This window comes from Colletotrichum higginsianum, chromosome 10, assembly GCF_001672515.1.
Source record: "Colletotrichum higginsianum IMI 349063 chromosome 10, whole genome shotgun sequence".
Taxonomy (NCBI): Eukaryota; Fungi; Ascomycota; class Sordariomycetes; order Glomerellales; family Glomerellaceae; genus Colletotrichum; species Colletotrichum higginsianum.
Window position 1 is genome coordinate 2,182,964 of NC_030962.1, and position 19,327 is coordinate 2,202,290.

The 19,327-nt window shown below is 54.1% G+C and overlaps 7 protein-coding genes across 7 annotated transcripts; 5 read left to right on the plus strand and 2 right to left on the minus strand.

Moving 5' to 3' along the window:
- Positions 1-656: 656 nt before the first annotated feature.
- On the plus strand, positions 657-1,946 carry CH63R_14136 (Mating-type switching protein swi10; the record flags this gene model as incomplete). The annotated part of the gene is made up of 1 exon (XM_018309110.1): positions 657-1,946. The coding sequence occupies one exon, from the start codon at positions 657-659 to the stop codon at positions 1,944-1,946; it is 1,290 nt and encodes a 429-aa protein (XP_018151428.1).
- A 552-nt stretch (positions 1,947-2,498) lies between these two features.
- On the plus strand, positions 2,499-3,809 carry CH63R_14137 (DNA repair protein rad10; the record flags this gene model as incomplete). The annotated part of the gene is made up of 2 exons (XM_018309111.1): positions 2,499-2,863; positions 2,936-3,809. 2 exons carry the CDS (start codon positions 2,499-2,501, stop codon positions 3,807-3,809), a joined length of 1,239 nt encoding a protein of 412 aa, XP_018151429.1.
- Positions 3,810-5,766: 1,957 nt separating this feature from the next.
- CH63R_14138 (alpha-1,2-Mannosidase) lies at positions 5,767-7,486 on the plus strand (the record flags this gene model as incomplete). The annotated part of the gene is made up of 4 exons (XM_018309112.1): positions 5,767-5,987; positions 6,045-6,217; positions 6,274-6,855; positions 6,912-7,486. The coding sequence occupies 4 exons, from the start codon at positions 5,767-5,769 to the stop codon at positions 7,484-7,486; spliced, it is 1,551 nt and encodes a 516-aa protein (XP_018151430.1).
- Positions 7,487-7,852: 366 nt separating this feature from the next.
- On the minus strand, positions 7,853-8,089 carry CH63R_14139 (uncharacterized protein; the record flags this gene model as incomplete). Its single annotated transcript, XM_018309113.1, has 1 exon — positions 7,853-8,089. The coding sequence occupies one exon, from the start codon at positions 8,087-8,089 to the stop codon at positions 7,853-7,855; it is 237 nt and encodes a 78-aa protein (XP_018151431.1).
- Positions 8,090-10,404: 2,315 nt separating this feature from the next.
- Positions 10,405-11,457, plus strand: CH63R_14140 (Integral membrane protein DUF125; the record flags this gene model as incomplete). The annotated part of the gene is made up of 2 exons (XM_018309114.1): positions 10,405-10,850; positions 10,911-11,457. 2 exons carry the CDS (start codon positions 10,405-10,407, stop codon positions 11,455-11,457), a joined length of 993 nt encoding a protein of 330 aa, XP_018151432.1.
- A 4,248-nt stretch (positions 11,458-15,705) lies between these two features.
- Positions 15,706-16,530, plus strand: CH63R_14141 (uncharacterized protein; the record flags this gene model as incomplete). Its single annotated transcript, XM_018309115.1, has 1 exon — positions 15,706-16,530. The coding sequence occupies one exon, from the start codon at positions 15,706-15,708 to the stop codon at positions 16,528-16,530; it is 825 nt and encodes a 274-aa protein (XP_018151433.1).
- Positions 16,531-17,596: 1,066 nt separating this feature from the next.
- On the minus strand, positions 17,597-18,966 carry CH63R_14142 (NAPE-hydrolyzing phospholipase D; the record flags this gene model as incomplete). The annotated part of the gene is made up of 2 exons (XM_018309116.1): positions 17,597-18,587; positions 18,686-18,966. The coding sequence occupies 2 exons, from the start codon at positions 18,964-18,966 to the stop codon at positions 17,597-17,599; spliced, it is 1,272 nt and encodes a 423-aa protein (XP_018151434.1).
- Between the last annotated feature and the right edge of the window lie 361 nt (positions 18,967-19,327).

Sequence of the window (19,327 nt, forward strand, 5' to 3'; positions counted from 1 at the left end):
ACCGCCCCGCGTCACTTTTTACCAAGTGGGCGACGATGACGTGGGTACAAGGGGGGGTGCTCGTTGTGCGTTGTCCATTGTTCTGAGCTTAGCTTGCCCTGCCTCAACCATGACTTACACCACTACTACGCCGCAAAAAAGCGAGGCATCTTACCCTACCCAACATACCGCATCCCGGTTTGTCCCCTCCCTCCTACTCTGCTGTCTTCCAATGGGCGCAGCCAGTCGGACGAATCCTGTTTTGGCTTCTGTGCTGAGGGCTTCTCCACGCCTCCATCATTGTACATGCATATCCTGTCATCCGTACGCGTGGATGGGCTGGGTGGGTTCCCGCTCCTTGACTCTCTTTTGCCATACCCAACGTGCTGCCGTTGGTATTCCTCTGGTATATCACCCTCTCCCCCTCAGCTATCCCTCACACCCACAGGCGCACCTGTGCATGGAACAAGCCGTTTTCAAACTCCTAACTCTACGTCCTTGGACGTCATTTGCTTGCCCATCAGAGTCATGAGTTGTAGCGACAAGGCCCAACTGACGCATATATGATATTTGGCCATAACTCCTCGTCAGACCTCTTGCACCTCTGTAGAACGCCTCCCAATACACTGCCTTCTTGACATCGTGTCCGTCCCCCACAAATACAACTTCGTTACACCATGTCCTACATGGATCGTTCGCGAGGACCCTCGCTGCCATCACCGGCTCCGAATCCAGACAAGCCCCTAGAGCCTCCGCAACGCTTACGGCGCAAGTTGCAGAAAACGTTTCCCAAACAGAGGTTCCTGTCCATCCGACGTCCCGCACCTATCGATCCGTCAGTGTCAAACAAACTCAATACCGGGGTGGCAGTGGCTGCCCACCAAGCCGGAACCGTCGGTCAACCTTCATTACGTCTGTCGCCAGACCTCAGCGATGCCAAATGGCATCAGTATCTGGGGGAGAGCAACGCAGTGCATGACACACCGAGCACGCCCAAGACGCCCGACAAAGCATCTAGAGGCGTTTCCTTCGACATGTCTGCCCCAGCCTTGATACCAGAGTTCTCTCACCTCGCCGTCAGCAATACAACACCTAGGCCATCCCTCGACAGCTCGCTCAGCTCGCCGACCTCGTCAATAAGCACGAGATCAAGCATGAGACGCCGCGCAAAGACTCCCATCTACGCCATCGGCCAGCTGGAGAGCCCTGCATGCGGCAGGGATTCCGCCACTGCTGACAAGGTGTCGAGCGTCGACCTCATCGCCGACCAGTACCGCGCTCTCCTCGAAACACAAGACGCGAGCTCAGTTTGCACCGGCGCCCGATCCGATCCTCTGCCCTCGCGGCAAGTCTCACGTAGGCGGTCCTCTCTTGCACCATCACAACATATAGCCAGAGAGACACTCCCCGCCAAGCTACTGCCTGACGTCTACAAGCCGGCACCCCTGCGCAACGTCGCGGCGCACTCCCCGAGATCCGACGACGGCACTCTGGTTGCTTTTGACGAAGAAGCGATATACTTCAAGCCCATGTCCTTCTCGTCAGAGTCTCCTTCAACGCCGTCGTCAGAGTCGTCGTCGCCGCCACCGCCGCCGCCGCCGCCACGGAACCGCGCCCGCCTACAGCGCAACTCTTCATCCTTAGCACCATCGAACCACAACCTAAGCTTGCAAATTGCCACAGACCTTCTGACGCGCGAGCTATCAACTACCATGTTGGACCGGTCGCAACATATGGGGACGGACATTTCATCATTACAGATCTGGGTTATGATCGAAGCCTACGAAAGACTGCGGGACCAGGTCATGGAGATGAGCCAGCAAAACGAAGATACCAAGAACATGGAGGCCATGTTCGACACTTGGCTGCGAGCACTTTACAGTATGCACGAAAGAATGACCAGCGATGCGGCATCCCGCGGGAGTCGATACGACGAGGCAGAGCTGGAAACGGAGGATTTAGACTGATGGCATCACCTACTTTGATACCCACAGTACGGCGACTTTGGGAGGAGGATGAGTCGAAGGGGTTTGGATGGGTTTTTTTTTTTTTTTTACTTGTAAGACTAGGTAGATCATGAAGGGACAGCAATGTCAATGTCCGAGCCCGTTCGAAGAAATTGAATACGGCACTATTCGTAGCATTCCGTGCTGATGCTGAGGAAATTTCGCTTATGGAGCCCCACGGTTGGGTGACATCCGTCCATCCATCCCCGCCCGCCCTTTGCGATGGCGACCCGGAAGTTGGGACCCCTGTAGCAGGACGCTGGAAGTAGGGGCTTTCGGGGGTGGGGGCGCCGGCCGCTATGGTTCATCGGGCCCCTACGCCCGATCAAGTCGATCTTGTGCACTCTCCACGACGCGCTGCATGCACTTTTTGCTCCGTCCAACATCGTCATGGTCATTTGTCGGAAGGCTTTCCTACCCTCATACGTCGACAAAGCAGCAAACAAGGAAATCGTCCCTCAAGTTGTCTGACAACACCCTCAGCAGAAGGCTTCGGTCCTGCTTCCCACAAACATGGAGGACGACTTTGGTGCCGACGAAGCCTTCCTCGCAGCCCTCGCATCATCGACCCAGGCCCCTTCATACCCCCCCGTCCAGCCGCCTCGTCCTCGTGTCCAGCAACCGACTCCCCAAAAGGTCCAACAGCCGACACCACAACGTCTAGACAGAGCACCGCCAGCCAATTCTTCTTCTAGCGGCAAGGTTGTTCAGCCGACGCCGCAGCCTCTTCCTCAGCGAGGATCCGGTTCAGCCATTCTCGTGTCTCCTCGCCAGAGGGGCAACCCGGTGCTTGCTTCTTTGAAGTCAATGCCATGGGAGTACAGCGATATTGCGGCTGACTACGGTCTCGGTCTGACAACGTGCGCGTTATTTTTGAGGTCAGTTCGACTATTCCCGCTGCCCGGCCTGCTCTCGTCGTCGGCAACGTATTGATAGTTGTTGTTGCGCAGTCTTAAGTACCACCGCCTCCACCCCGAATACATCTACACGAGAATACGGAACCTGCAGGGAAAATACAACCTGCGCATCATGCTAACCATGGTTGACATCCCCAACCACGAGGAGGTCTTGCGCGAGCTTTCCAAGACGTCATTAGTCAACAATGTCACTATCATTCTTTGTTGGTCGGCTGCCGAGGCCGCGCGCTACCTCGAACTATACAAGTCGTACGAGCATGCCAATTTCAACGCCATCCGCGGCCAACAAGCTTCGACATACGCTGAGAAGCTTGTCGAGTTCGTTACTGTCCCGAGGAGCGTGAACAAGTCAGACGCCGTCGCCCTGGTCAGCAACTTTGGCAGCCTGAAAAACGCCATTAACGCGGATCCCGAACAGATTGGAATCATTGCCGGATGGGGAGCTGTCAAGGTCAACAAATGGGCCAAAGCTGTCGAGGAGCCCTTCCGGGCCAAAACCTCTGCCAAACGGCATTTGGAGCGAACAGAGAGCACCGAGGACGGAAGGCCAGCTCAGGTGTCGAGGTTGGACCAGGCTGTGCCTCTCAGCAGGGTCCCGCTGCGAGAAATGGGGTCCATGGGAGGAACACAACGAGCCTCCCCCGCCACTGTAAAGCCGGGAAGTAAGCAGGTACAGCGGCCGGTACAGCGGCCGGCGCAGCTGGAAAGGGGAAACCCGGACCTGGACGAAGATGATGAAGAAGCAATGATTGCCGCCGCCATCGAAGAATCGATGCGGGCTTCTGATGGGCAAACAAATGCACGCACGCAGGAGCAGGCGGGGAATGTTGACAACGGAGGCCCCGAGGGCGAATCGCTTCCTGGCGGAGTTGCTGCCGCACTCGCCAAATTGCGAAAACAGGGCTGATTCATCATCCCCCTTGGTGTAGTGCACTGCTTGGGAAACCACAAATTTTAGTCTTGGAGAGATATGGGCCGAAGCTTAATCAAGTTTTGCGAAGTCGGCCCGCATCTCGAGTCGGCTCCCTACCGCATATCGAGTGTTGCGAAGCTCACTTGCTTCAGAAGCCGAAGATAGGAAGGAGGCCATGACTCGGCCCAGTGTATGAAGTGATGCATAAACACAGCACCAGGTGAGCAACCGAGTCGAAGGACAAGTTAAACTTTCCAACTGCTCGGGAGAAAAAACAAAGGGGGGGAAGTGAGAAAGAGAATCTTGAAACCGATCATTATTGAGTCAACAAGCCTGGGGAAGTGTCATTACGAGACGAATCACCCGGTCACGAGGATATGAACTCAAAAGTTGGGACATGTCGTCTTCGCTGCGAGTTATAACCTGACATCATCTTCCTCTATCCTTCAACGTTAATCAAATTGTTGGAGCCCTCTTTTTTTTTTTTTGGGGGGGGGGGGGGGGGGGGGGGGGGGGGCTGTCTGGTGTTTGCGGGACGCGGGGACGCGGGGACGCGGATACTGCTGAAGGAGGCTAAATCAAGAGTTGGAGACGATGATTGTTATGCAAACAATCTTGTCCCTCTGATACCACCCTTCTGACCATACCATGTGGTCCACATGTGTGTGGTTGATGCTGGCCAAGACGGCGGCAGCACATGTGTCTTGGCGTAGCCGCGCCATTCCTCACTTTGCACTCAGTCTTGAGGTGCAACGGTTCGACGGCCTGCGGGGGACTATTGAAGCGCTAACCCTTCCTCCTTCATGAAGTCGCAAAGCAGGTCATCCAAGCCGAACACGCAAGGCCTCTGACACCCAACGGCCAGCAACTGCGGGCTAGAAAGGGCTGACAGCCAAGTCACGCTGGATATGAGGGCTATCGGTTCATGATGCAGCCCTTTGACCCGGCCGTGCTAAGAATGGATGGCCGCTGTCTAACTTCATACTCCGCAATCACACTCCGCTCAGGGTATGCTTTTTTGGCTCACCTACGCATTGCGGAAGGCGAGGTTGGCCGACAGCGTTCGGGGACTCGGGCAAATGAACTCGGCCTGCATTTGTTTCCATGCTGTCCCCCCTATGCAGCGTTCCGGCATTAGCCTTCGGTCACAGCAGCAAGGGGCCCTTCCCCAACAGCTTCTCTGCAGGTGCTTGATTCACCAGAGACGACCGTGCCTGACGACGCCTGATGACTTTCCCATTGCGAAACAAGCGACAAACTTGGCAAGATCTGCTCGGCGCGTGTTGATTCCAGTCTTTCCGGCGGCAAACTAGCGGAGTCGGCCCGCGTGATATCTAATCAGCCGCTCTCTTCTTCTTTACATTGCAGCCCTATCGGGTGACAGTCACGCCTGGGCGCGACTGTCTTGGGGTATCGTTTGGACAGTTCGTCTGGTTTGGCTGGACCGAAGTGGTCTGGAAACTCTTGAACTTTGACTCTCATGGTATATTATCAAGGTGTTACAGCAGGGAGTAATTGATGCTACGTCAGTGCCTCGAAAATGTGATGACTCGAAAAGTCCGTTTGACGTCTAAAAAGGTCATACGCACCCGAGCAGAAGAGCAAAACTAAAGAGGCAGGAGAAGAGCTGGGGCTCAGTGGAAGATCCAACCATGAGACAAGGGCAGGCAGGGCCTAACGCACGCAAAGCCCGGGGGAAACAGAGTTTATTCGTCTGATGGCTATGCTTCTTCCATGATCCCAACACTGACTGGCTGTCTTCAGTTGAGAAAACTTTGGCCGTTCTTGGCAATGCTGTACGGTAAATGCGCGCACACACACACATATAGATATATATTCGATTTGCATCTCCAACAGCAGTCTCTCGTTTACCCCATCTGCCTACCACGGGTCTGTCGCCCTCTCTCGAACATCCTCTCCTCTTAGGCCTAGGCCCTCCGCCCACTTCACAATGCATATTCCAGGGCGTGTATTAACCCTCGCCGGGCTTGCCACTCTGGCATCGGCTTCACCTCAGATTCCGCTGCCGGCGGCCACCCCACAGTACGTAAACCGACCCGAGAGAGCCAACGCCGTGAAGGAGGCTTTCCAGCGCTCGTGGGACGGATACCGCAAGTTCGCGTTACCAAACGATACACTAAAACCCGTATCCAACACGTCCCAGAACGACCGGTAGGTGGGCAGTCTTGCTCGAAAACGAAGCTGGGCTTCGTTGACATGCTGCTCTAGAAACGGCTGGGGTGCCAGTGCAGTGGATGCCCTGAGTACTGCCATCATCATGGAAAACAAGGAAATTGTCGGCCAGATTTTGGAGTTCGTGCCCACGATCAATTTCGACGTGACAAGTACCGAGGTCTCGGTGTTTGAAACAACCATTCGATACCTAGGCGGCCTGTTATCGGGTGAGACATTTCCCCGGCTAATGGGGATCCTGCGAAACGCTGACGATGCCGACCAGGGCATGACCTGCTCAAAGGACCACTCAAAGACGTCGCGGCGAACCAAACAGGCGTGGATGCGCTGCTCACTCAGGCAAAGCGGCTCGCGGACAATCTTAAAGTCGCTTTTGACACGCCCACTGGAGTACCGGACAACATTCTCGTTTACGACCCGAAGCCACGTAGGAACGGTTCCGAGACCAATGGCATCGCCACCATCGGGACTTTGGTACTGGAGTGGACTCGGCTTAGCGACCTGACCGGGGATAAGCAATACGGCGAGTTGTCGCAAAAGGGCGAGGCCTTTTTACTGAAGCCCAATGAAGAGGTGTTCCCCGGTCTGCTGGGCACAGATGTCTTCATTTCCAACGGCACCTTTGCAGACCGTTCGGGAGGCTGGAACGGAGGAACGGACAGCTTCTACGAATACCTCATCAAGATGTGGCTGTATGACCAGAATCGGTTTTCTCTCTACAGAGACAGATGGATTGCAGCCGCAGACTCGTCGATCAAATTTCTTGCTTCGAGCCCGACGACACGGCCCGACCTGACCTTCCTCGCCGCCTACAACAACGCGAATCTGCGATTCATCAGCACCCATCGTGAGTCTTCTTATTGGCACTCGTCATGTTCTTTCAAGCGCTGACCAAAGGGCAAGTTGCGTGTTTTGATGGCGGCAACTTCATTCTGGGAGGTCTTCTCCTCAAGGAGCAAAAGTATGTAGATTTTGGTATCAAGCTGACGGAGGCCTGCCGCGAGACGTACAAGCAGACGGCGACTGGAATCGGACCAGAAATATTCCGCTGGCAGGATGATCGGCCGCCAGTCAACAAGACGCTGAACCCCGACCCACCCGCCAATCAGACCGAGTTCTACCAACGGGCCGGTTTCTGGATCAGGGAAGGCGGATCCGCTTATGTCCTTCGTCCCGAGGTCATTGAGAGCTACTACTATGCCTACCGCGCGACGGGCGATACCAAGTACCAAGACTGGGCTTGGGATGCCTTCCTTGCCATCAACAAGACCTGTAGTGTTGGCAGCGGATTCTCGTCCATCACGGATGTTGACAACCCCAAGGGCGGAACGGCCGACGATTTCCAGGAGAGCTTCTGGTTCGCCGAGGTGCTCAAGTACAGCTATTTGATCCAGGCTACGGATGCCAAGGTCCAAGTAGAAGTGGCAGACAACAAGTGGGTGTTCAACACAGAGGCGCATCCGTTCCAGATCGCTTAGTGCGACGACTAGGCCACGGAATTGAAGTAGGTTTACATGATCATCGCCAATAGAAGCAAGAAGAACCAGTAATTAGCATAGATAAATATCATTATACGGCGTCTCTACGCTTCTCCCCATTCCATCTCACTGCCGCTGTTCACGAAGATAATTTTTACTGACATTTGTATCCCTGTTTCTGATCCTCCTATGTTTGATCCTACTCTTAGCCCCCACTAGCCCTCTGTAAGAGTTCTTGTTATACGCAGGAGGGGGGAAGGGGTTCTCAAATTTTTAACCAATTTTTGTTGTAGATACTGGGAAGTGGGAAAGTGGCAGAGACGCTCTTATACACAAACGCCTCTCTTGGTTGACATCGAATAGTACTCAGGAGCCACCGTCTCTCTTGGCATACTCCTCTTCTATTGCTTCCTCGTAGAGCCGGTCAGCCTGAATCTCGGCTTCCGTCTTGGAGCGGGTTGTGCCGGCTCCCGTGTTCGCACCGGCACCGGTGGCTGGCTCCGTTTGTTGTTGGTTCTGGCGGTCGTTTGTTTGAGTGGGTTGTCCTTGAGTAGAGTCCTCTTTGGGGACATGGGGAACACCGAGCTTGATAGGTAGACCCATGTTGACGATATGATGATGGTGAGTATCGAAAGGAGTAAATGAGAGGGCGAACGTGGACGATGAATGAGTAGTGGCTGAAAGATATGGCTGGTGAAGAGCGGAATGCATGCACGCGCACCTATTTATGGGTGTCCGCGACCGGGTGGCAATGGCAACAGTTCGTTGTGAGCCAGCGGAAGAGGGAGGAAGAAGTCTGGGAAGCTAGGGTCAACTCAACGTGGCGAACTGAAGGGTTGGTTCAGCTGACCGCAGAATGGCCCCGCACATTTCCGTGCCGTTCGGATCCGATGTTTCTTTGAGCTGATCTGCCCCACCGGCCCCGGAACTGCTAGGTCTGAGATTGAGGCTGACCTTTTTTTCCCCACTCGACGCTGTCAATGAGTGCAGAGCACGAAGGCAAGGAACTACCCATCGCTCAGAATCCTTGGCTTTGTTAAGAGCTGGTTCCTTACTCCAGAAATCCCCGTGAGCCCGAGTTGTATCTTCTAGTTTGAGGAGCGTGCAAGAATGGAAACCGCTCCTCCTAAAGCAAAACAGAAAAGAAGAAGAAAAGAGGACAGACGATGTTTGGAAGCGTTCGCCCGGGCCTCCAAAGCGGAAGCAGATGCCAACTCAACCCCCTTTTTCTCATTCCCCCATCACGTTTCCGAGGTTTCCCCAAAGCAGGCATCCGTCTAATTGAATGTGACCGAGAGGTTCCAGCCACACCCACCGCTGGCATCGGGGAGAGATAGCAGCAAATAGGCGAGATCGAATTACAGAGCTGTGTGAGGAACGGCGTTGCAGCATGCAAGACAGGATCTCGGGCAACTTCATTCCTGGACCTGAGACGGCAGGATTCGGGGGATACAGACTATTTTCTCTGCATCGGAGACAAGCATCGGAAGACACGGCTTGCGGCCTTGAAGGGTTGCTGCGTTGCGTTATTCAGCGGCATGCCTGCTTGCCTGGTGAACCAAAAATCATCATTCTGGCCCAACTTTGGCATGCCCGCTTCCCTGCTTCCCTGCGTGCCGACCTGCTGCGATAAGGTAAAAACGGTCGAATCGATTACTCTTGGAATCTGGGTCGGGGAGACGCCCAAACGGACCAGTCAGAGCTGCAGATAATTTCTATTGCGTTGCGCCGAGAACCGAGAATGACTGACCAGTGATGTTGTCTTGGAAAGGTGATTACTACTGGAATTGCTGACAAGTATATGAAATAAAAAAGACAAAATAAAGAATTTCTCTCCCCGCCCCTTCCAAGAACACCACCATCTTTGCTTCCCCACGTCCGTCAGTCAACAAATTTTGTTCGTCGCCGAGTTGGCGACGGTAGATAAACGAGCCGGAAGCCGAACCGCCATCCCACCGGATGGTCGGCGGGTAGCTGCGGAACCAATCACGGGCAGGTATCGAGGCTGTGGCAGGGCCCAAAGAGGCAAGTTGTTGTGCTTTGCTTTCGCTTCTTCTCTCTCTGTTTCCTTTGCTCCCGAACTCTCAGCTGGGTGGTTCGAGTACCCCTGACGCCCAAGAGGCCGGTGAGTCTGCGGGGCCCTCCCGAACCAATAGCCGACGTTGGAGAAGCTGCTTAACAATGTGTGTGACCAATGACAGCCCTGTTAATGCTGATTACTCGTCCGAGGCGTAACACTGGGCTGCAGGGTGGTCCGGGACCCATGTCGACCTGCAGACTCGCAGAGCTGCAGACGGTGGCAGACAGGGGGGTAATCCGAACTGGGCCCCTTCGCGATGGAGAGCTGCGGTCATGAGCGAACGAGAGGAGGAGCTTGGCCCTTCTGGACCGCCGCTTTCTGGGGCTTTGTAAGTTTCGGGGTTTTCCCATATTTGCACGGCTTGCTTTGGCCTGCTAGGATCGTTCTTGTTCATAGCTCGGGAGGGGAAGGACGAAGACGCTTTGTGGAATTTAAAGTGACGGACGCTTGCTCTTACACTGGCATGTATTGATCTCACCTCATTACCCATATCGCACACACGCATCCCATCCCTCCCACACCTACCACTCTCTTCTCGCGGCACCCCAGTCACCACGGAAGCCGTACCAAAACAAACAAACAAATAACTGTCTCATTACCCCGGACTTTTCATCTCTCTGTCTTCCATCCGTGTTGCCTCCCTGGGAGAAGAAAAAGCGACCCCCCCGGCCCCCCTTATTCTCACGAACGGACTTCTTACCTGGGCAGGGAAGAGAGATATCAGACTCTCCGATCTCAGGACCTTCTCGCTAGATCACCTGCACGTCAGGACGTACGATACCAACACCAGCGGGAAAGGAGATTACACATCACATCACCCTTAGGAAAGGAAGAAAACATGGGTCTCGTCACGTTGAAAAACCTCCTCTTCGGCCGCACCCCGCCCCCCGTCCGGTCCAAGGCCGCCATCGCCACTAATGAGCGCGCCGAGAGCACAATGTCGGATGAAACCGTTGTCGACGGCGGTGACCTCGAGAGGCAACCGCTCCTTGGGCCCGGAGCCCGGACCTCGTCGATGGCCACCATGGCGACGACCGCCTCGGAAACCTCATCAACCTCGACCGTATCTTCCGAGAGCGAGTCCCGTCGTTTCCGCTTCGACGCCCGCGTTATCTCCGATGCCACCATCGGACTGTCGGATGGCTTGACGGTGCCCTTCGCCCTCACCGCCGGCTTGTCGGCTCTGGGCCAGACCAAGGTCGTCATCTTTGGTGGCATGGCCGAGTTGATTGCCGGTGCTATATCCATGGGCCTTGGTGGCTACCTAGGAGCCAAGAGCGAGGCGTAAGTGTGATATGCTCTTCTCTGCAACGACATTTGACATCCTTTCTAACGCCATCGCAGCGCCTCGTACAAGGAAACCCGTAACGAGTGCACCCGCCTGACGCGCGACGACCCGGCTCTCGCCCGCGCCCAGGTCGTCGAGGTCCTCGAGCCCTACGGCCTGCCCAAGCACACCCTCGAGGAGGTGACGGACCATCTCTCAACGTCGCCACGCCTCATCGACTTCCTCATGCACTTCCATCACTGCGAGCAGGAGCCCGCCTCGAACCGCGCCTTGGTCTCCGCCCTGACCATCGCCGCGGGCTACCTTCTCGGCGGCCTCGTGCCGCTCTTCCCCTATTTCTTCGTCCCCGCCGAGGACGTTTACCTCGCCCTCTACATTTCTGTCGCCGTCATGGCTGTCGCGCTTTTCGCCTTTGGCTATGTCAAGACGTGCATCGTCTCGGGCTGGTCGGGCGTGCGATGCGTGAGGCAGGCTGTCGTCGGTGGCTTGGAGATGGTTGTTGTCGGTGGCGCTGCGGCAGGCGCGGCGATGGGGCTGGTGAAGGCCTTTGACCAGCTGGCGCAGTCTGATGATTTGTCGGCGTTGGCGAGCAAGATATTCTAATACCCCCCAACTCTTCCCTTTTTGTCACCGTTTCTCCTTTCTCTATGTTTCTTTTCTGTGTCTCTCATACTTTTCTATGTCAGGATGCGTGCGGGATGGATCGGGTCCATGGCGACGGAACGACAGAAGGGGGCAACGGCCGGGAAAAGGCTGAGGGACTCTCCCATGTTTGCATTGTAAGGCGTTTACGTGGGAAGGTGCCCTTTATGAGCATCACCTAGCGAGGATGGGCAAGATGACGATTGGCAGCGGTGCACAAGCGGCGTTGGCGTCGAAGAATTCGACGAAGTCGCGGGGTTCGATGCTGCGCCCTCTTGAGGAGAAAACACATGTTACAGAATACCACTCTATCAACGGACTTGGAGTCCTTTCTTTTACATCTTGCACACCACATTTTCTCGGTGTTAATCATGATGACAACCTACAAAATCTACAAAGGCATAGTCCGTACTTTCGGCTTTGGCATTGTCCAAGCCGCCATCACTCATCTGGCTAGGTGGATTAAATAGTATCCTGACTCTTCAAACCAAATGCGTACCGCCGCTTTGAAAAAGACATTATCATTACGGGACAGCGCATAGATTGATGTATTTGCCCCCGTCATTTATCAAAACCACGAACGTCAGCAGAATTGATAGGTGACTCGGAATTCACAAAAGACAGTTGTAAAGGTGTGCTCTGGATCTTGTTGACAGATTGCTTCACAAGATGCCGCGAGTCAATATCAGAGGCCTCGAGTCTGGGTCTGGAGGGGGAGGACGCCATTTCAGATTCTCAGAGATTCCCAAAAGGCCAGATGCATGTCCAGCCTAGTGAGACGGATTTTGGAAATCAGTCTTAATGTCCGATCGCAAATGGATCGAGCGGCTCTAGTACAAGGATACAGCTCCATGGCGAAACTTCCGATCATCGTGGAAGCCCCCCCGCCCCCCCTTTTCCCTTTCTTGCAAGATAAACAAACGACACTGCGAGGCGGTCGTCCGAGTCGCTGACTGTTCTCTCTCTGTTCAGAACTTCCTTTTCGACACCGAAAGAAGATACTTCCACACAGCTTCTGATGGGAGACGCATGGTGTTACAGAGAGAAACGTTTCTAGGGTGCCGCGCGAATGGAATCGGTATTCGACGAGCGTTGTACTAGGCAGGTGGGAGTCTGTCTGCCAGTTGGAGTTCCATAAAAAAAACAAGACAGGTGGATACTTAGGGTACCGGAACAACAAATCAGATTCTCACTCAAGACCAGCATATCGCTACCACCCAAAGAAGGATCCTTTGGAAGTATGTCAATTGTCTTCGTTGATATACCAAGTAATTTGATCGTATCATCACATACGACCATACCCATTGGAAAACTCGGGATCCCGTCCGCTCTCCCATAGATAAGCCAATGAGGGCTGGCCTATTAGAAGGAGTGTATGGTAATGACTTATTATTGAGACGGAACTGCGGGACCATTATGTTCCTTTCCGTTCGGGCGCACCGTTAGGGAGAGGGCCATCTCCGTTTTTCTTTCTCACTCCCAGCCTATAAGGCCGCCTGCCCGGACAGCTGCCCGGCCTAGAGGCGCTTATTTGACGAGAACAGATGAGTTGCATGTGTTTTCCTGAAGTTTTAGCGGCCTATGCTTACTTCCATTAGTAATGTCTATAGTAATGGACCATTACTATAGAGAACAACAATTACCCTGTATCTTAGGGTGTGATCTGTTGGATTTTGGTGCAAGTTGACCCCTTTGCGAGGGCTACCCTAACGGCGCGGCAGTGGCTGGTTGGACTGGCGCTAGGCCGCATTTAGCGGCGCCGGCGCCCCTATTGTACGCAGCCGGCTATGGGCAGCCGTCCTCAGCTGTGCGTCTACAGATGTCCCCAGCTGCGCCCACCTGGCTCCGGGTATCCTCGTAATACAGCGCAGTTAGGCGCGGTCAGGCGCCATTGGGCGCGGGCGAGCGCGCTGGAGGGCGCTGCAATATAGTGGGGTCACGCGCGATCACGTGACGTTGAGAATGCATTCTGTACGCAAAAACCGCATTTTTCATTCTCGAGTAGTATGAACAGAACACTAGGCAATTAAGCCTTTTTAGGTAGTTAGACTGTTGATTATATGACCGTTAGGCTAAATTTTAGCGTAGTATAATGGCGCCTATAATCTGCGCGCCTAGCAAGTTCCGAAAGCCATATGTCTTAGGTAATGCTAAGTTGAGACCCTAAAATGGGCAATACCGCCCTTTTTGTGCAGCTGACGTAACGGGGTCAACCTGCTCGAGATTCTAGCAGATCACACCCTTAACAGACACCAGAGCAGAGCTATCTTTTGGTCCGAAACCTTATTATCCGTGGATCCTTACGCAACTTTTCTGTCAGACTATTCTAGCACATTCGTTACAGCAATTGTTTCACCTTGAACGACCTGGCTATCACGGGCTAGAGCCCGGCCGAGATCTCCGGCTTTGCCGGAGCAGCCACCGATCCGATGGACCCACTGTCCTGCCGTGGCATACCGCCTAGCCCCGGTACGCTTCACCGCTGCTAGGCGCCCACTCCTGTAAAGTACTTTCTTCTTTCTTCAGGTTAGAATAGTCAATCGACGGCACCTCTACGTTGAACAAGCCTAGGGGCTAGCCTCTTACACTGACTGATGCTTAACTAGAGGTATGAATAAGGTCAGCAAGGATATCTGTCACACGCCCAAAAGTGTGCACAGTAGTCATCAACTGCCAGCAGGTGTAGATCCACCTGTCCATAGAGTATATAGTCTCACACACCGTGAATCTTCCATAAGGAAGGTTCAACCATGAAGAGACTTACTTGATCACACCTGCTTTGCTTTGCCTTTTGCTTTTTGCTTCACTTGCTCCCTGCTTCCTTACACGTTAGATCCGTGTAAGTCAGCAGCCCTCGCGCTGGCCCTTCAGCCCAGCGCCACGTGAAGCCACTCCGCACAGCCGTGGCCTTTGGCCCTGCTGACGCGCAGCCCATCCCGCCTGTCAGCCTGCAACAGTCTGCCAGGAGGGCTGTGTCAATATCCTTATCCAGGGGATCGTACACTCATTATATAGATATGAGGTTTCTTCTAATAACTATTCATTCGTCATACTCATTATTATACACACAATGTGGGGGAGCAATGCGGTCGTATTGAGCGATATGAAGCTGGCTAAGTTCCGCGCCCATAAGGGACGGCGGAGCGGTGGGCCTATTAGAGTCTGGCTGCGCGTAGGTGCCAGCCCACGTGACCAGAGGGGTCACGTGGTGCGCCTCAACATGGCCTGTGATGTGCGATTTGGGCTTCTAAGACGGCAGGTTGTTCCAAGTAACTAACTATGTGGTTTGATAGCGCCAGGTCTACCTCTAGAATTATTGGATAAACACCTAAAGAATGCCAGAGCGACTTGGGGGCGTGTTTTGAAAGTATTCGACATACGAAGAAGCAGGGTTTAGAAAAGAAGCTACACCATCGTCTCAATCCCGGATAGCTGCAACGTTCTCGCATAGTATTATCATCAGAGTCCGACGATTCATGTAGGTCGTCGCTTCCAATTTTAGACACTTCACGGTCGTTGTCTATGGGAGTATATGTAGCGTCCACGTAGTCGACATGTACGTAGGTTGATTCGAGCGGGCACGATGTGTTTGAGTTTCTCTCCTCAATATGGCGGCTGGTCATCCATCCATTGCAAATGGATTCGATTGAAATTAAACTCGTTGTGCCACATCCGCGGCTACTTGAACGAATTCGGCTAGATGTCTAGCCTCTTTGAGATGACTGTCTCGTAAAGGAAATGTCGGAATCAATCTCTTGCGCAGGGGTTCGCGCCAATAGTATGGGGTATTGTAGTGCGTGGTAAAGATCGTTCTGTCTACTCAAAAGGAAGACTTGGAGTTTTGGACGGCGATGTGGGTAGAAGTCGGCGGTGCGTCTCGTTGGTCCAATTGGCAGGCATGTGGGTCGATGCGCCGGCGTTCCACCGGCCGGGTCGGCGACGACTGTCCCCGACTGGGCCCACAACAGGAACCAGCCCCTCCAGGGATCAAGGGTACCTACCTAAGGTAGGATGAGAAAGAGTGGGTTCTCATCCGAGGGTGCCCCTGCTTTAGGAAAGAAGCGAGCAGGGGCCTCCCCCGGGGAGTGAAGTACTTATTCCAACGCCTTTCCACCTCTTCTCATTTTTCTCACGTATCAAGACCAACAAGGCGTACCATACCGCCTGCTTCTTTTCTAAAAAGGCCTTCTCAACACCCACCGCATCATCATGCCTACTACCTCGACTACTTTCCCTTCCTATCAAGAGCGGCTAGATGCGGGCGCAATAGGCCTCACCCCCGACGCAGCCCGCATCTTTTGGAAGCTCCAAGGACCGCTGTCAACCTGCGTCTTCGTCGTGGAGGATCACCGCAACATGGAGTCAGCTCGCGAGCCCTACGCCCGCCAGGATTCCTGGCACCCTGTCTCCCAGGCATCGGTCACGGAACCCAAAATCGGGTCCATCGCCGTTACTGTGGACGCCCTGCGGCAGTGGCAAGAGAACTGGCTCGAGCTGCATGAGCGACATGCAGACCCCGACGATGATGATTGCGTCTTTGGGAAGCTAGATCCAGAGTTGTACGCTCAGTCGGATGATGAGGAGGAGGACGACGAAGACAATGAGGAAGACGGACTGGAACTTCTGCGGTGCTGCGGTACAGACCGACCCGCCAAGGGGAAGTCCCTGATTGTCAAACCTTCGGATTTTTCAAAGGGATATGTCACGGTCCATGACTACATCTCAGCAGTCCACCTGTGGCTGATGGGTATCAGGGAAGAGATTATCCAAGCGGATAACGTGTGGGGAGACAGGACGGCAAAGGACTACGAAAGGCTGGTGGTCGAGTACAACATTCCGCGAACTTTGATGATCATGGACGAAGACAGATTTCTCATGGCAAACGGCTCAAAGCAAAGGCCTTCTGCAGTCAGTACTGCTTCATCCGGTATTGATTGGGCCGCAGTGGCGCGGGAACCTCCCAACTATAAGGGCATGTATATCCCCAACCTAGACACTATGCCCAAGCACCTGCTGCCCAAGGACTTGCAGTAGGGCGCGTCTGGCTGCTGGTGGGATTTGGGGGGGAATACGACTTCAAAGATTTCTTGGGGCGATTCGGCCATGCAAATCGATGCACATGGTAGCATATCTGCCTCATCAATAAGATAAACGCCAAGATATAGTCACGCGATAGCAAGAACCGACCAAGTCACGTCCAGTGCACACAGAACAGGGTAAACAGACACAGATGTCAGCGCAGCAAATTGACACCGCTCAATGAATGAATGCATCGAGCCGAAAAATCCTGTCTTGATATTCTCGGCTATTCCTTTAGTTATAGTAGTAGGACAACTTAGACCGTTTTACTAGGTTTATATCCTTAATACCTACATACCTATCTACGTCTGTATGAAATCAAATAGAGTAGCCAATGCACTATAATTGAAATAAAGTAGGGCATTAATTATAGGAATAGTAAAGGAGTAAAAGGGGTATAAGGCAGCAGGGCGAAGTTGGCAAAGCGGGGAAAGTCTGATCTAACTGGAAAGGGGGTGGGCGTAAATTCATATATTATTGTGGGGGCGTTAGAACTCAAGAACTGAATGAAACGGAGCAAAACGGAGGCATGCCGTTTTAGGCTGAGTCAGCTGAGTGGGATATTTCGGCTGTGTGTCTTCTGTCGATGGAAGAAAAACCTCCTCCAAAACAGGACGTTCTACCTCCTATAGCAAATGGCTTTGAGGGCCGGATTAGTAGTTGGGTCGGTGACGACCAGCGCATACCTGGTGTTGTATGTCCTTTTTGTGGATGATACGTATGGTGTATTCAATGGCTTTCCATTTTGATATATGAATCCCACGGGGTGTTTGTACCCAGAGCACGAGAAGAGGGGACGCGGAACTCCATGAAGGATGTACAGTACAGCTTTGGCATATGAGAATTAATTTCAATCCTGGTCAAGTAGATGCTTGCACAATTCTGTGCCATCGCCCTGTCTATGGTATATAATCCACCCCGGTCCCGGAACACTTAAGGCCAAGTTTACCTTCGGACGCCTGCCTACACTATCAAAGGAAAGCTTAAAGCATACAGTAGTCCTACACATCACGCATCGGCCTTAGAACTCTCTGCTCTCGCCAATTTCGCAAACGTCAAACATGCCGGTAGCCGGAAGTCCCTTGCGCTTCATGGCCTCTTGAAGGAGCTTTGGGGGCTCGAGAACCTCCTCCATGGTCAGAGCCCAGGTACCCCAGTGAATGCCCATAGCGCGCTCGCACTTGGTATCCTGGAAAATCTCAACCGAGTCAAAGGGGTTGGCGTGCATGCCAGAGAATGCCACACGGGGGTAGTACGCGCCGATGGGAATCAGACCGAGATCAAAGGGCCCGCGTAGGTCGCCGATTTGCCGGAACTGCGGGCACATGGGCAGATGAGCGTACTTGGGGCCGTAATCGTCGACGTCGAGCGGAGTCCACGGCACGGCGCGGTATCCGGTGTCGCCTCCAAACCAGACCGACTTCCCGGCCGACTTGACACCCCAGGACGCCCACAAGGTAGTGTCCTTATCGAAGAGCGTGCGTGCCGAGGTGTGTTGGCAGGGAAGGCAGGATATCTGGGCGGAGATGGTCTCAGGGACGTCGTCAACGCCTTTGTCCACGGTCAGGGAGATCTCAGCGTCCTCCCACCAGTCAAGCTCGGTCACGTTCTTCAAGCCAGCCTTCTTGAACCATGATTCGAGGCCGAGGCCGACGAAAAAATGGGCCTTGGGGTTGTGCTTTTGGATGGTGAGGACGGACTCATGGGATAGGTGGTCGTAGTGGCTATGGCTGATAAGGACGGCATCGACGAAGGGGATGTCGGCGAGGTCGCAAGGCTTCGGGGTGAAGCGCTTGGGGCCCAGAAAGGAGAAAGGCGAGCAGCGGTCCTCGAAGACCGGATCAAAGAGTACGCGCAGGCCTGAGGGGAACTCGACGTAGTAGCAGGCGTGACCGAGCCAGGTGGCGCGCAGCTTGTTAGAGGCAGTTCGGGTGGGAAGGAAGTCTGGCTTGACAACGTTGACGGTCGGCGGCGATGTGTCGGGGAATTTAAGGTCGCCAATCAATTGGGGCCTGGAGATGGCGGGTTTCGTGTTAGTGGTTTGGACCTCGTAGGCCTCATAGGGCATGGCGGGTGCGGGGCCGGAAGGGCCCGGTGCAGTGATACGTACCAGACAACATGCCTGAAAATTTGGGGGAAGCCGACACCATCACCGAAGGAAGGGTGTACGTTCTTAAAGCCGATGGTGTTACCGTTCTTTTTGAGGTGGTGCGGCTTCGACGCGGCATCCTCGGGCGTCGGGCCCAGGTCGGGGATCTTGGTGACGGTGGTCGAGTACGAGGCCATTGAGAGGGCAAGAATGGATGCTGGGGTGGCCGTAGCTCTTCTCGCACCGGGGCGTATGGGTGGCTGTTGGAAGAATTTGTGAAGGAACTGCCTGAGCCTGGACATGGTTCCTTCAGAGGATGCTTTCCTGGGGGTTTGAGGGGAGCACGAGATATATACTTGTGTAAGAGGGTTTGCTAAGGAAGGGGGTAGAGAGACAAAAGAGAGAAAGGGAGAGATGGCGCGCGAGCGAGAGTCGACGCCCAAAGGTGGCGCGGATGGTATGCCCGCGTTGACCGGCCGAGGAGAATGGGGTTGGCAATGGACTGCGGAAGCAAGATCCACTCGGGATTAGCGAAAGACAGGACCCCGGCCCGAGAAGGCTGCAGCCGTCGTACGTATGTATAGTAAGGGCGTAGCTACCCATGGAGGTTGGTTTGATATTTGAGGCCTCTCAGCTGCCGGGCGACATCTCACACCGACTATG